This window comes from Xiphophorus maculatus, chromosome 1 (assembly GCF_002775205.1).
Source record: "Xiphophorus maculatus strain JP 163 A chromosome 1, X_maculatus-5.0-male, whole genome shotgun sequence".
Lineage (NCBI taxonomy): Eukaryota > Metazoa > Chordata > Actinopteri > Cyprinodontiformes > Poeciliidae > Xiphophorus > Xiphophorus maculatus.
In genome coordinates this window covers 21,363,769-21,379,895 of record NC_036443.1, presented here as the reverse complement: position 1 = coordinate 21,379,895, position 16,127 = coordinate 21,363,769, and the positions used below count along the sequence as shown (strand labels likewise).

At 37.6% G+C, this 16,127-nt stretch overlaps 1 protein-coding gene across 1 annotated transcript; it reads right to left on the bottom strand.

Annotated features, from left to right (window-relative positions):
• Positions 1-2,156: 2,156 nt before the first annotated feature.
• On the bottom strand, positions 2,157-15,818 carry LOC111610317 (dysbindin domain-containing protein 2-like). Its single transcript, XM_023343954.1, has 4 exons — positions 15,373-15,818; positions 7,913-8,062; positions 7,229-7,378; positions 2,157-5,163 (listed from the first exon to the last, which is right to left on the bottom strand). The coding sequence occupies exons 1-4, from the start codon at positions 15,413-15,415 to the stop codon at positions 4,856-4,858; spliced, it is 651 nt and encodes a 216-aa protein (XP_023199722.1). The 5' UTR covers positions 15,416-15,818; the 3' UTR covers positions 2,157-4,855.
• Between the last annotated feature and the right edge of the window lie 309 nt (positions 15,819-16,127).

Sequence of the window (16,127 nt, the reverse complement as noted above, 5' to 3'; positions counted from 1 at the left end):
TGTCTTCTAGAAAGCAAAATGTTTGTTAGGCCTGAAATATTTACTGATTTGCAAATTGACCAGGACCAGTCCAGACCTATCTCACAATAAAAACAACTTTATTTATTGGATTTAAATATTGTTTGTAGACTCCCTGTTGTCAAATGCATGAAATCCCATGTTATGCACGACTACAAATATAGTTGTTGTTTTTTTTTAATCACAGCAGTTTGGCTCCTCCGCTTACATACCTTTAGACAATGCTTAGATAGCACTTTCACAGAACTTAAAGCAACACTGAGAAAATGCTTAGTTTTGTGGTTGCATACCTTGGAGAAGAAAATTCCTCAGATTAAAAAGCAAAAGTGGTTGTAACTTCAGACACATTGGCTTCAGACAGACAACACGTTGCTCAATGTGTTGCTCAACATTTTGCCACCACCTATTGTCACAAAAGCCCTTTGGTCTATGAAAATATGGAAATATTTCAGAGCTTGAATAAGATGCTAATAAGTGAGATTTGATTTCGTGATCAATTAACAAAACTGCCTCATCGTTAGCAACATTTAATCTTTTTAACTTTTTCTGCATGCTGCTTTTCTTGTTATAACATTTTTTGTATTTGCTTTTGTCTGCATCACAGACTGGATGCTGTCTAGCATCCAGACCGTGATGATGTAAACAGTTAAGCTAAGTTGCATTCTGTACTTTGCTGGTTGAGGGACCAGTGAGCTTTATTATACTGGGGGGAGTTGAGGATAACATGGAACATACATAGGTCAGTTAATCAGGGGATTAAGACCAGCTGTGTCCAAAAGAAAACAGACAGACTGAATGGAGGTGAATAAAAAACACAAAGGAAGCTGAACTAGACACAAAGAAACCAAGGTGAAAACTAACAATCATCTAAGAGACACTAAAATGCACAAAGAATTGAACACAAGAAGCACAAAGGAATGAACTGATACAACAACACTTTCAAGCAATAATGGACACAGAGAAATAAACTGAGTACAGCTAAATATTTCGAGTTTGTTATTCTATTTTTTCTCAACCAAACTTTTTAACCCTGTATCTTTGGGTTAGCTCAAAATTCAAAATGGAATAACAAGGTTTGACCAGTGACCTGAAAATTTGAAATATCTCTGAAAGCCTCATTCAAATGATTGCATGACGTCCTCGGCCGCAGAAACCTGCAAACCACCCACTTAATTAAGCCAGGTATGTAGCAGAAGGAAAACATCTAAAACATGCAGGTCAGTGGTCCCTCAGGACCCGAAATGAGAAACACTTATTTAGATGAAGGATTTTTATTGTCTAAAGGTGTGACTCCCTGTCCTACATGTTTTAGATTCCAGCACATCTAATTTGAATGACTGCATCGCCCGTTCTTCATGCAGTTAGTGGTGCTGAAGTCTGTTAATCGCGTAGTTATTAGAATTAGGTTGGGGGCTGCAAGTGCACCTAAAACAAACAGGACAATGAGGATTCAGGACCAGAGTAGAGAAACATTGGCCTAAAGCTAAGTGAAATATTCAATTTAACCAGCATGTAAGGAAGGTTTTACTGCCAGTGTGGTTCAAAACTGTCCTCATAATGGATCTTGTGGATCTCGCCAGCAAATACACTATCCACAGACATTCGTAGCATCCAGGAACAGGCAGAGAACATTCAGTTTAATGCCAAACTTGCAAAACAAGTTGCACTGGAAACCTGAGCACATGACACAAGTCAGTGTGTGTCGGTACAATAAAGCCTGTGAAGTTATATTCAAATTTTCCAGCAAGTGAGTACAGGCCAGTCTTCAGAATAGTCTTGACAGGTGTTATAGTGAGTAAGCATCTCTGATTTTTCAGAACATGTCAAAACTCTACAAGCGAGAACAAGCCTTCACTGAAATGGGAGGGGGGGAGACAAAAGGTGTGGGAAGAAAGGCAACTGAAAGCAGAAGTACATTCAGCAGGTTTACTCTCAGGTTAATTTTAATGGTGGCATTTTGTAAGGCGGGAAAAAGTGCAACAGTAAAAAGGCTCTGGGATTGCTTTATTAACAGCTTTACTGTTGTGCTGCACCACTGACATCTTTATGCATTTACAGAATAAATTTAACACACAACATGAGCACATAAAACTTTTCTTAGGTGTGCCATTTTTTCTCCATCTGTTCACACCATAAACATGGAGTCCTCTCCTTTAACAATACATGGAGAACGAGACAGCATATTTCACACAGGCATTACCAGCATATTTTAGAAAGTACTAAGAACATATAATCATACATTCACAAGAATAAAAGGGCATGCATTTGCAAAAAAAGAAGAAGAAATAATTTCATTCATAATGTACAAAATACTTTCTTCATGCAAACAGAAGAAACTTTACAAACAGCTTTTATTTCTGTCATCAGTGGTTGATGTAAAATCACCACTTCAAAAACTACTGATTAAGAAAGAAAAGCAGGTGTGTATTTTTTGTGTTTTCATTTTGTAGTCAGAAAACCTGGTAAAAAGCAGCCACTTGTCACTATTTGCTTCGTATGGAGGGTCTGAGAATCTAATGCATCCTGTTTTACATTTTTCCCAACCGCTAACGTTTTCCTATGATGTGTGCAGTGCGCCAGTTCCACCCTATGAAGCTTACCAGAAAAACCCTCTGTTGTAAAAAACCATCGTCCACTGCAAAGACAGAAGTGCCGATCCGAACCACATGGCTGTTAATGTTAATTCAATATATGGAAGCATGGCCAACATGACTGAACTGCTTCAGTCACTTCCTAAGCTGATATTGTTAAAACTACAGTCAGACTGCAGTTCTACAATAGGGCGGAAAATTGACATCGTCGTTCACAACTTATGGTTCTGTTTGCTGATGGGCATGATGGAAAATCTACTGGAGGGAATCACAACACAGATGACCCCAAAATTACTATGTCGACAACTCCAGAAGACACAGGTGGAGCTTTCCACAATCACCTGGCTTGATGACCAAAATCTATGAGTCTGAAGGATTGTGTGGGTCAGCAGGATAATAGCACCAAAGTGGTGCAACTGTATTAATTACTTTTCACTCTGTATTTCAGTACCAAGTCATTAATTTGCACAACAATGCCTTAATAACTGTTAAAGGGGTCATTAAGCACATGTACAACATAAGTAACTATATGATCTTCAGTTGTTTCAATAAATAACATTAGAACACGATGTAAAGCTTAAAAAGTCAATTTTACATAATATTTCTCTTTAACTTGTGTACTGTATATGTTGGACAAGAATTTGAGGACTGTGAATGTGAACTTTTTTATGGGGTGTGAGAGCAATTTTTATCCTCTTATCCTTGCACAGCGCCCATCTGCCTATCTCCAGCAGTCACTGGTAGAAAGGTGAGGTACACAATTGTGTGGGAAAGTTACACTAGCCCAGAGAGAAATCACTTGCGCACAGGGAGAAAAAAAAAAATCTATAGATTTGGATGTGTACCAAGAATCTTCTTGCTGCAAGGCAACAGCGCTAACAAGTGTACCATTGTGCAACATGCAACACTCCCTGATTCTTGGCTGGGGATTTTTAAATTAAAACATTTTTAATTGAAAAAGAAAATGAAGCCCAATATATTTCAAACTCACTCATTGTTTGTCACTAAACAGTATTTTGGCATGTTGTTGTAGCTTTGTTAACATAACAAAATCCAGTAACTGCCTGCTCTTTTTCTGTTTTTCAGTTTCTGCTAATAAAACCCAGTTCCTACAAAATGCACTGCTTGAACTCAAACTGAAAATGTCATCATTGAACTCTTTGAGCTCTTCAAGCAAAGAGCTGACACTTTTAATCTTTATGGATTAACTACATATCTTATAGTGCAAGAGTCAACAACAATGAAAGTCAAAACATGCTGTCGAGCAGGTACTCATGGAAGTTTTGTAACTCCTGTTTGGAGATAATGTTTGCAAAGAGAACTGCAAAAAGAAGAGCATAAAAAAATCGTACTTAGGTTTGATGCATATTCCTGTTTGCTAACAAAAAAAAGCTGGCACTGTGTTTTATAATGCAACATTATGAATACATGGCAAATGATTCAACAAACTTCAAACAGATTTGTCTAAAATAACATAAATAAAAAGAAAGTCCATGAGCAGGATCAACAGAGGTGTTTACACTTGATTTGTTCAATACTGTGGTGTGTGTTTTTATTACTGGATATCTTACAAAAGCAGTCTGTTACTAGCTCTATTTCTTGGCCTCTTTTGTGACATGTTTTCCATTAAAAGTATGGTGGAACTGCTTTCATTCATAACCAGATATTCGACTTACTTGATTTAATGTGTTTTCTGTATCTCTCAAAAAACAGATATGTTTTCTTTTTACAACCCGTAACGAGTTTCATGTTTTTGAAACAGAGCTGTAGTAAAGGTTCTAGAAACCAATTGTTCCTAGAACCAACCTAATTCTTAAATAGAGTCTACCTGTGCGTTTCAGGTTTCAATTAGGTCATGTGGCCTACTTAAATTTTGACTAAGTGGGGCTCTTGTTTTTAGTTCTTCGTTCATCTGTTGAGAATCTGAGCCTTTAATAATAAAAACAATATCAGTAACAGTAACAAGGATCCCCCCTGGCAAATTGAGGAGTAAAACTGAACTTGTTTTATGTCAATCAGAACAAGTGCAGACAAAAAAATTGACTCATTGTATTGATATAAACGTCTTCTGACACAACTGCCAAGAAACTATCAAATGAATGTGCCACAGAGCTTGTAAAGTAAAGGTGGTAAATCATAAAGAATGCACAATCTAAAGGACAAAGGTAATCACAGTTGACCCAAACATGCGGGACATTTCAGCTCATTAAAAAAGAACGCATATGCACAGGGGGACGGAAAAATATTCAGTCTTTTTGATGGGTTGTTGAAAAGCATCGTTCTTCGTCATCTTCTTCCTCTGTTTCTTCATCTCTTGTATTGGGAACAGAGGTTAGAAGCAGAGTGTCGGCGTGTACTTCTTCATCATCAGACTGGATCACTGGTGTGTCGGCTCCGCCTGCACTGGTAACACTGGAACCAGATGATGTTGAAGAAAATCGAGACTGGGATCCACGGTAGACTTCGTTTTGCCTTTGCAGCGGTGCTCGTTCCCTGTAGACAACCTCTGCTTCTTCATCCACCTCATCTTCATCATCATCCTCACAATCTATAACTAGGTGAACAACATATTACAGTCATTTTTATCAGATTTAGATTTTTAAATAAATAAATATTAAATTAAAATGCACAGAGAAGAGCCTAAAATGTGATTTTGTTGTCTTATTGCAATACTAGTGTCCACAAGACATGTGAATCGTTTTACACTCCGGCTTTCACAACTTTAATATTCATCAGAAGAACTTTAATATTCTTTTGTTGTTGATTTTGCGTCATATTTGGGTCAAATATGATGCTCACAAATTTCACCACCTTGACAAAAATGCCAGATACTTTTGAACAAAAGTAACCTCAGTGCATAATAGCTGCTGCCGTTATGCTTGACTGTGGGCGTGTTCATCTTGGGTATTTTTGCACCAAATTACCGTCTAGAATTGTGGCCTAGATGTTCAACTTTAAACACATTTCTCTGAAAATGTTTATGGGATTATACATCCTGGCATAATCAAAACAATACCTGGGGCTTCTTGAGTGTGGGCCTTTTGACAGCTTCACTAACTAGTTTCATCAATTACAGGCTGAATTACATCAGAGTTACAGAGCAACAAGAGCATTAAGGCATTTACAACCCGATAGAAGGATTTCCAAATTAACTCTATAGCAGAACCAATGAGATATGTTGAAAGCAGCAGCGTTCTGAACAAGCTGAAGGCATAGAAAAGAGGCCTGGGCGACCCTATCGTAAAGTTTTCTTCTTTATGACTGATAACTCTGCACAAACAAATGCTTTTAATTTGCTGTCTGAGCTATGGCTTTAGGCAAAGACTGCAAATGAAAGAGAAAGAAGAAAATCCATCAGGGACAGCTGCTCTCTGCGTTAGGTTAATCAGACTGATTGTAACTGTCACATCAGCTGAAGTGGACAGAATTCTGCAATTCAAACACATTAAATTCATATTTCAACGAATCATGAATTTAATGTGCCCACTTATGCAGCCAGATTACTGCAATGTTTTTTTTACACCTCCACTTTGAAAAATATTTTTTCAGAAGAATTGGGCTGGTATTGTAGATGAGATTAATTATCACACTCATCTATTTTATAGCACATAACCCTGCATTTTTCACACGAGTGTTCACACATTTCCCTCTTTCCAAGTTCTGACATTTACTAGAAAACATATCTGCCTCTAATAAAATAAAATTGCTATGTGGTTGGAAAAAAAACTCCAATAAAAGTCAGAAATCTTTGAAATTGCACCTTTTAAAAAGATGCCGTAAAAATTAAAAGATCTTAAAAGAAAAGAATATCAGTAGTAAACAGAGGTGGTTTTAATGATGGATTTAGCTGATTTTTTCCCCCTACCTTTCAAAAAAATAAATGTTGCTGTCATGAGAACAGGTCATAACAAAGATCCTCTTAACCTGTGATGAAAGACTAACGCTTGCCACTCCTAATATTTCATGCAGTTACTTGGCAGCCCAAAAATAAATTTGTATTGAACTATACTATACACAGGTGTCAAACTCCAGGAAGGCCACTGCCCTGCAACCTTTAGATGTGCCTCTGCTGCACCACAACTGAATAGGATAATTAGGTCATTAGCAAGGCTCTGGAGAACTTGTCTACACAAGAAGGAGGTAATTAAGTCATTTCATTCCAGTGTTTTGTAGCTGTGGCACATCTAAAAGCTGCAGGACAGCGTCCCTTGAGGACTGGAGTTTGACACACCTGAACTATACTCAAACTAAGGCAGATAATTGGAAGTTGGCTTGGGTCCTGGTGTTGGAATGTTAGCTCCATTAAACTGATTTTCCCTGGGGCAGTAGGTGTGGTTTGTCTTCTATAGGTGCAATCAGATTCCATGAAATTTGAGTCTTATGTCTTGAGGCCAAGTCACCTCTTCATTTACCCTTGTCTTCCTAGAATTCTCTCTCAGCAGTTTATGTTTTGTTTCACACTGGGGAAGTAGTTTCTATGCTAAAATTTTGAAAGGTTAAATGATGTCAAAGGGATAGATGTATATGTGCCAGGATGTGGAGAATAGCATGTTTTGTATACAGATGTATAACATTTTTAGTTCCTGATCAGCAAGTAAAAATGTTTTTTTGTTGCGCACCTGGTAGTGGAGACGTTAGGGCTCCTTCATCACCAACTGAGCTTGAGTTGAGGAACACGTCAAGGGCTTCTTGATCTGATATATCCATCAGATCCATCTGCTCCAGAGTGTCCACGTTCACCTCCATAGATGAAATACTGCCCATCGGGGCTGCACCGGATCAATGCATAGAAAAGAAAATTCATATGTAAATCATGGACATACAGACTCTTTTAAAAAAGTAACTGTTCTTTAAAATTAGTTATGTTTGAGTTTTTTTATTCCCCCCCCTCCCCCCCCAACGTGTTCCGACTGGCAGTGTCCTGACAGCCAAGGACACGCTTACACAAGTAGATAGATAGATAGATAGATAGATAGATAGATAGATAGAGAGAGAGAGAGAGAGAGAGAGAGAGAGAGAGAGAGAGAGAGAGAGAGAGAGAGAGAGAGAGATAGATAGATAGATAGATAGATAGATAGATAGATAGATAGATAGATAGATAGATAGATAGATAGATAGATAGAGCAAATGCAATATACAATTCTACAGGATATAAATACAAAACTAAATACATAACTGTTCCATCAAAATCTATATAATCATGATATAATAGGGACTTATATTTGAACCAGAACGCAATATTTTGAACATTCTCATTCACTTCGGTTTGAGATTTACTTCGCCTAGGAGCAGAAGGCACTCACGTTTCCTGCAGTCGACCTGTAGGTGTGTAGAGGGCAGGTAGTTGTCCACATCATGCTGGTAGACGTCTTCGAAGAACCGTTGCCTGTCTCTTAGCTTCATGTGCTGAGCAGAATCATTGTTGTACAAACTCTGGGAATTGTCCTTTTCAGCTGAGCATCAAACGACATAAAGAAAAAAGTTATAAAGAAATATTTTTCACTTCCAATGAGTTAATGTACTCTGTCTTGAAATTTATTTTTTTATTTACAGAAAAATAACCTAACCACAAGAATAATTACCACAGCATTTTAAATCTTTTGGGCTTCTTTTCTAAAAAATTTAGCTTTTGGCAATTATTTTAGAAACATACGTGATCACCTTTGTGTGTATCTGCCTGTGTTTGTCTTTCAGTGACTCATAGGGAAGTTCTGGTTTCATTTGCAAAATATGTTTGTGGTCAACTAATGCTGTTGCCTTTCAAAGGAGCTGTTAAAGAGGTTTAGTCTCTGAATAGCTGTCTGACACTGAAAGAGTCAGAACAAGTCCAGCCTGTTACTACATTTGGCAAAGCCTTGTTTTGCTGCCACACCTTCATTTTAAAAGATGTCAGAAAACTGATTCTGACTGATTCTTCAGTAAGAGTCAATTATTGACTCTTATTGAGACAATAATTTCAAATAAACTTCAACTGAACCTTATGATAAAAATTAGTTATTTAGTAGTATATCATTGAAATCTATAATTCCCTAACATGTATGTATACGGTAATTTTCTGACGCTGTGATAAATTAGTTTGTTCTGTTGCTTGTCATTGAACCAAGTTATTTCACAGTGATAGTAGTCTGACCTCTAGTGTTCATCATCAGTTTCACACTCAGTGTCTTGTTTGACAGCAAATTTACATATATAAAAAATACACACGCATGCCCGCCCACCCCCGCACACACAAGCCCACGCCTGCACATGCCCACACGCACGCCCACACACACGCATCCACACATATTGCAAATAAAATCTGGATAATTTTTCTTTCTGTGTTGGTAGGTGTGTCCATTTTAATTTAGCAAGTCTGAAATACAATAGAACAGGAAACCTTAAATAAGAAAAATAAATAAATAAATAAATACATTATTATAGGAACATCTGTTCCAACTGTAAGCTTGCCTAATCGGACAGTGACTTTCAATAAGCCGACAGGCCCTGGTTGCATAAGCATGCCGTGTCCTCCTCAGTACACACAGTGACTCTCCCCTGGGCTCCTCCAGCTGACACTTTTACTCATGTCACAAGTGTTTTGTACATGTACAAGAGTTTAAATATTGTTGTCCAGCTAATTTAAGGGTGTAATTATGCCTTTATTGTTAGTTTGTCAACATGAAGCGTCTAGGGTTAACAAGTTTTCATGATGCACAAAAGAAGCATCTTGATAGTTTTTGGCACCATTGTTCTCCTGTTGAAATCCATCTCTTGCGGCACATATGTGTCACCCAGCTTTTCTCTTCCTGGACAGCTACATCTCTAGAGAACTGGCTTGTCATTGTGCCAGTCATTTTTTGACTGCCCTGGAGGCGTGTGTGTCCACTGTCAGCCACTAACCATAACCCTTTATTCTGTCACTCAAACAGTCCCTGGAGTCTGTAAAAAAAAAAAAAAAATCAGCTGTTTACAGTCTCTGATGTTTCAGCAGTTAGTGGAAATCTTGACATAAACTTTCGGTTTCCGAGGCATGTTTGTAATGACACTAAATTTTATGTAAATAAAATGGCTAGATGAACTGAGTGTTGCTACATAGGTATGGTTTACTCTTAAATTGTATGTTAACTTCCATGGTAAAACATTTCCCTTTTTTTGGAATGTGCTTAATATATAATGACTAGTGTGGTTGTCTTTACTCTTGTGAAACTGTTGAGAGGATCGAACAACTTTTTTCAACCTTCTTAGCAGAATGATTACCTTTGACGTTAACATAATTGTACCTATCATGAGGTGAAAATGCTGATTGATAAGAAGAAGTGTGAAATAAGTTTTTAAAAATCGAGACAGGATTAAGGTTAAATCACTGCCTATCCTCAGAATAATCTTTTTCTGTATTCTGATATGTGCACAGATGGGATTTATCACTACTTCATGGGCTGGGTAAATCTTGTAAATCAGCATAAAAAATACTGCTGTAAATTATTAAATATATAAATATGCAAACACGTTTTTGTTTTTAGGCTTATGAGGGACTGAAATAGAAGGCTGCAGTTTTGAATATATTACAACAGTGACCTTGAAACACCTACTGGATAAACTAATCTTCAAATGATGTCACACTTTGTTAGTGATATGGGCAACATGCCACTCTGCCCATGGTGCACTGCTTGAGGAGCTGCATAATTACTACAAAAAATGCATATTTTGTTTTATTTCATCATTTTAAAGGTGCACTTCTTTATATTAAAATATAAAATCGTAGAGACACCAATTAAGCAAGCAATATCACGACACTAAACCTTCTTGCTGTTGGTTTCTGGTTTGATCAAACCCTTACAAAAAGATGTTTGGAACATTGAAAGAGATCTCAAATATTAAGAAAGAAATTTGGGAACAAAAACTTGTAGCCAACTTCCTCTGAAAAGTCAACATGAACAAAAATATGATTAGATCTGACTCAGCCTCTGTCGTCCTACAGAAACCCCCATACAGCAGAGGAACAATGTAATCAGGTCAGAACATTTAGTCAGTTAAAACTAAATGCATTTTTTGGGAGACCGGTCTTCACATAAGAAGTCCCTGTCACATCATGACCATGAGGCAGGAGTGGAAAGTTTAAAATAAATAAAGCCATCACTGAAGGCATAGGCTTGATGTTGATGAAACTACACAGCTTATGTAAACCTCACTTTTTGCCTGTTGGCTTCTTTCTCTCTCTGTGACTCTTGCTTGCCATCTTTCTCTGCCCATGCATCTAAAAATCACACTGCATTACTCAAGATGAGATGACCAATGGTCAGATCCAACCCACATGCAGGATCAGCTGTGTGCCCTCATCTGCTTCTCTGTGCGTGGGCTGATAACATATATGTAGAAGAGTGACTCATCTAGACAACCTCTGAGCTTCCTATCTTTCTGCAGTGGAGGGTTTGTAGGAGATCTTCATGCAAATTGGCTGAGAATGGAGTTGTACTTCTCCTTGTGATCAAAATGTCTTTCTTCTTCTTCACACTGGGAAATCCCTCACTTTTGGCACAAGATTTTAAAACGCAGACCATCTTAACAGTTCTGCTAAAATCAAATTGATTTTTCACTCCAGCCATCCCCTACTAACAGTTGAAGCAATGTTTTCCAAAAGCCATTTGGAGGAAAGTGTAATACAATAATGTCAATGAAACCAGGCAACCCCTTGCACATAGAGTGCTGTCTTACCCTTTAACCAGGGAAAAGAACACAGGTCATGTGGAAAATATGAGCTGTGGATTTGTCAGTGACCAGAGAATATCAGCTGTGACATGACGTTTGTTTTGTTTTGGAGGTTCTGTCCTTGGGATTCTAACAGACATAAACAGAAAAAAAGGAAAAACATGCATGTAGACAAATGGAGAAGTAAAAGCTTGAAATGTGTGGGTTTTTCTCAAATTCAGGAAATACACAGTATTCCTGTTGCATGTAATTCCGTGCAATTGTTCCAATAACTGACAATACATACAAAGTGTTTATAAAAGTTTTAATTGCTATGCAGGCCAAGGACAAATGGCCCATGCCGCTACTGGTGCTAAATTTGTAGCTTTATCTTATTTGACTTTGAAAATCCTTTGATTCTTCTTCATGACTCATGTCCTTTACTCATAAATCCCATAATTCCCTTTGTTAGCCCACATTAAACTATCATTGCTTAAGTCTTACTGTTGCATAACACAAGCACAATCCTCAAGCTGTATCCTTCAGTACCCAGGAATGGACTCTGTCGGTTTTGAACCGCCTGACAACATTGCTCACATAATTATTTTTAATGTCTGGAAATGTAGCTAGGACTCTTTACTTCACTGAGTTTGCCATGGAGGGTTAAATTATGGAAGAATAAAAAGTAGAAAAAATTTTTAAGAAGGCACAAAATTGTCATGCAATTTGACTCTGGCACATGTAGGTCCTGGTATAAAGTAACTGTAGTGTCAGTGATTTGTAAGAAAAAGCTTTGCTATTTGCTGGGCCTCAGCTAAGTTACATGCAGTAAAATACAAAGGCAAGTCATGCAATATTTTTGCATTTACTTTATGCTGAACCCCCCCCCCCCTCCCCCCCACCCCAAGTACTTAAAGTAATTCATAGTTATATATGTACTTTACTTGGTCAATTTTTATACTAAAATTAGCTTTTCAGTAAAATTCTAACTTATTGAATATGATTATTTTGTTTAAATAATTGACATTGTTGTAAAATCAGTCCACTCTGGAAAAAAGAACAATTCAAGTGCATTATTAAAAGATCAAGAAGATAATGACATTCATGCCTATAATGACTGTATATAAACTTTTCACTATTAAAAAACCTGTTGGATTGATCAGATCATCTGCACATGTAGAGGGGTGAAAAACAAGTTTGTAAACAAAACCAAGAAGTAAGAAAATAGGCACCCCAACAAGAAAATAGGCACCCCAACATAATTTTTCATTTTGTATCTTTAATTTCTCATCGTAATAAGTTCTGTAGTGTTATTTCAGTTAGTCCATGCAATTCTACACATGGCCGCTAGGGGCGCTGACGCGTTAGTGACCAAGAAAAGATTGAGCACACCAGAAGAATAAATCTTCCTGTTGAAGGTAAAAAGAGCTCAACGTGTGTCTCGTCTTTTCTATATCGCAGGTCAGTAAAAATGTATGTTGATGCATAAATGTGGTGTCCAAGAATAAAGAGGTTATAGACTCGAGAGTCAACTGGTGGGTCACTTTGTACAGCTTTGGATGGACATTGTGTAGAAAACGGGACGCATTTCTGGAGGCTAACTAATGCTAATGCGAGCGAACATTGTACACGTGTTGAGCTGAGAAACAGTTAAAGGCCTAGAGATTTAATTCATTTTGAACTTATTGTATTTTTCACTTTTGAAACGGTAAAAGATATTTTTCTGGTGTCTTTTCTTTATGGGTTATTTCAATAACACAAAAACAATGTTGTCAAACTCAATGAGTAAATGTTGTGCAGAATAAAAATTGTGAAAGCTATTAAAATAGTTAAAAGCAAATCCATATATTTTTATTTTGAAAGTTAAAAATATAAAAAGTCTGAGGAAAAGGGACAAGGTATTTGAGTTAAAACAAAACTAATTGGTTTGGATAATTAAAAGCTATCTAAAATAATTTGTCATTCAACAAAATTCCGAATGTTAAAATAATTCTTGTTCGGTTTAAAAGGATATTGCAGTCATTTGTAATGTACTGAATCGAAGGGTTATTTGTTGAAGTTTGTACAGTGATACCTGAAGTATTTGATATGAAGTATTGCATATGTAGTGTTGTATATGGAGTACGGTCATCACCAGAAGAATAAATCTTCCTGTTGAAGGTAAAAGGTGGGCACTGTTGGAGGTCATCCAAATGAGTGTCTCGTCTTTTCTATATCGCAGCATCACACGTTGAGGGAAGATCATCTACTACATTAGCCTCAGCCATCCGAGGTTGCAGGGTAACACACATGTTTATATCAAGAAATTTAAGTCAGCATAAGCTCAGGAGTTAAGGGTAGGACTAAAGGTGACAATTAAGCTAAACCACTTTATTTTCCCTATCTTCTTTTTATACCTCCTAGCTCTAATTAGTTTTTATTTTTCACTACAGTGTCCAAAAAATCCAAACTTCTTCTGCATTTCCCAAAGATAAAGAAACTGCATATGCTGTTGCTTCTCTTTTCAGCTGCAGTTTTCACTCCCAGTCTCCCATTTCCAGAATGAAAATATTTCAACTGTGCCATTTAGTGCTGCAGTTATATTTCACTCTGTGGCATCACACTGAAAGCAGGGAACAAATGTTCCTATTGAACCTGTAAGTCACATGGCGCAGCATTCACTTCCCTTGTGGCAAGTGGCTAGAAATCCCATGATCATCTCTCTGATACCAGCGAACCCAGAACTGGAGAGCTGAGAAAGCTGCTAAAGCTGTTATGCAGCATGGCCACTTTCATCTGACAGCCCATCTATCTCCTCCCTTCTCCTCCTCCTTCCACTCATTTGCCTCCTGGGATCCCCATGATTGTGTCACCCATCTATGCTGCCACATATTTTTGAGAAATTACTACCCTTATTTATCAGGCCAGGCACTGCTTTTTTGCGCGCCTCTTAGCCACAGAAGTCCATCAAACATAAATCATTTATGAGTGAGATCACTGCACCACAATTGTAACCTCCCCCCTGCCTCCTCCCCAATCCCCCAAACACACATATCCATAAACCCACAGCCACATCGCAGAAAGTAAATCAAGTCTGGCCATTAATGCTGTCCTGCTTCTTTCTTCTATAACCAGCACTCCCATCAGGCAGCCTGTGTAATACTACATAGTACACACACACACCCACCCACACACACACACACACATATATATATATATATATATCAAACACTAATTTGAACTCATTTGGATGACCTCCAACAGTGCCCACAACTGCTCTGGCTGAAGCCTACATTAACGCTTGTACTCATCCCCATACATATGTATTCACAGCGAGTTTCATATCTCTTATTTCCTCATTATACTTCAGCAAAACAGTTACTCTAGAGTAATTTAATATATCAGAAAGAAAAGCAGTATGAAGGTAAGTTGTAATGTACAGTCCTCATGTAAAGACTTTCTTGGCTTTACCTTTGTCAGGCATAAAGAATTAGTTCTTATCCCTTCCCGCTGATTATAAATCTCAACTGTATCGACATTGTTGCACCACCATCAAGGCTGTCAGGCTAATTTAGCCATGCCAGACAGGACCGTCAGCTATTATTATCACTTTGGACAATGAGACTTTTTATGTCCTCCTAATGAGGGCTGGAAGCAAAGGGATAATTAGGAAGGAAAAGGATGAGCTTACATAAGTAGTTTTTGGTGTTTTTGGGAAAGAATGAAAAGATATATCCTTGGGTTCAGTTTTCTAATTAACATAGATTTAGGAAAATTACAAAACAGCAAAACAGTGTTTTATGAGAGTTATGACATAAGAATTAAAGTAGGACAGTCGGTATTAATCAAAGTTTTATTACAGAGCTCACAGATTTCAAATTACTTGTAATGAAGAAGACAAAGCTGTTCCAAAGTTTATGTTAAGATTTCATTTTATCTTAATGTATTCAATATATTGTATCAAAAGAAGAGATTTTAATGCAATTTCAATTACACTTTAGTAGATGAGAGTAATGCGAATAATAACAGTACAGGAAAGAAGATACTAAAGATCAACTTATTGGCACTTTGTCTGCATCTACACTTGTAACAGAGTAAATGCTACACTGGTTATACTCACACGCCAGACGCTTGTTGTGGTTTGTCGAGCCAGTAGATGACATGATCCAGTAATGTGGGACTGGCTGAAGACTGTTTACCTTTGACTGAGTGTGTACTTTTTCTCCTGTCAAGGCTCCAGGAAAGGATGCTGGTGCGAGTGGAGTGGATAGTCATCTAGTCATTGCATTTCTCCTGACTTCAGTGCCCTGAACCATCAATGATAGTACGCTCACATTCCCCTTTAACTCTCTTTCTTCTTCCCTGCTCTGCCTTTTTGCTGTGTTCGCTGACTCCTTCCCTCCCCCTCTGTTTGATTAGTTGTTTTTTTTCCCCAGGTTTTCCCTCTCACTGCTTCTCACTCTCATCTTGGCTGTTTTGCAGAGTCCCTCTCTCACACACATATATATACAGACACACATGCTCTCTTACTCACTCTGTCAGACTGGCTAAGTAGGGTTGTAAGAAGCTGTACAGCTTAGATGCGATGTATATGGGGGTGTGTGGGGGCGTGCATGGGTGTGTGTGTTGAGGGGATGAGTGAGGCAGTGTGGTCTGTACCAACTGATGACAGCGGGGGTCAATAGGATCAGGAGAAGGTTTTTACATAATATTGTAGAGTAAGCCATTTCAGCCATTTTTAGTTTTACTTAATATTTCCATCTTTTAATAATTGCTGCTGGTAAAAAGAGAATTGTAGTAAAAAAAAAAGTTCTACATAATTAATTATGCATTCATTTTGTTATGTATTACTTTTGTCTGTTACATACAATTACA

Bases quoted from the DNA above. Each gene is read 5' to 3' on its own strand.
- LOC111610317 (XM_023343954.1), bottom strand. From the start codon at position 15,415: ATGTCATCTACTGGCTCGACAAACCACAACAAGCGTCTGGCGT. The intron at 8,063-15,372 runs GTGAGTATAACC...TTTGATGCTCAG, and splicing joins CCACAACAAGCGTCTGGCGT to CTGAAAAGGACAATTCCCAG. The intron at 7,379-7,912 runs GTGAGTGCCTTC...GATCCGGTGCAG, and splicing joins ACAGGTCGACTGCAGGAAAC to CCCCGATGGGCAGTATTTCA.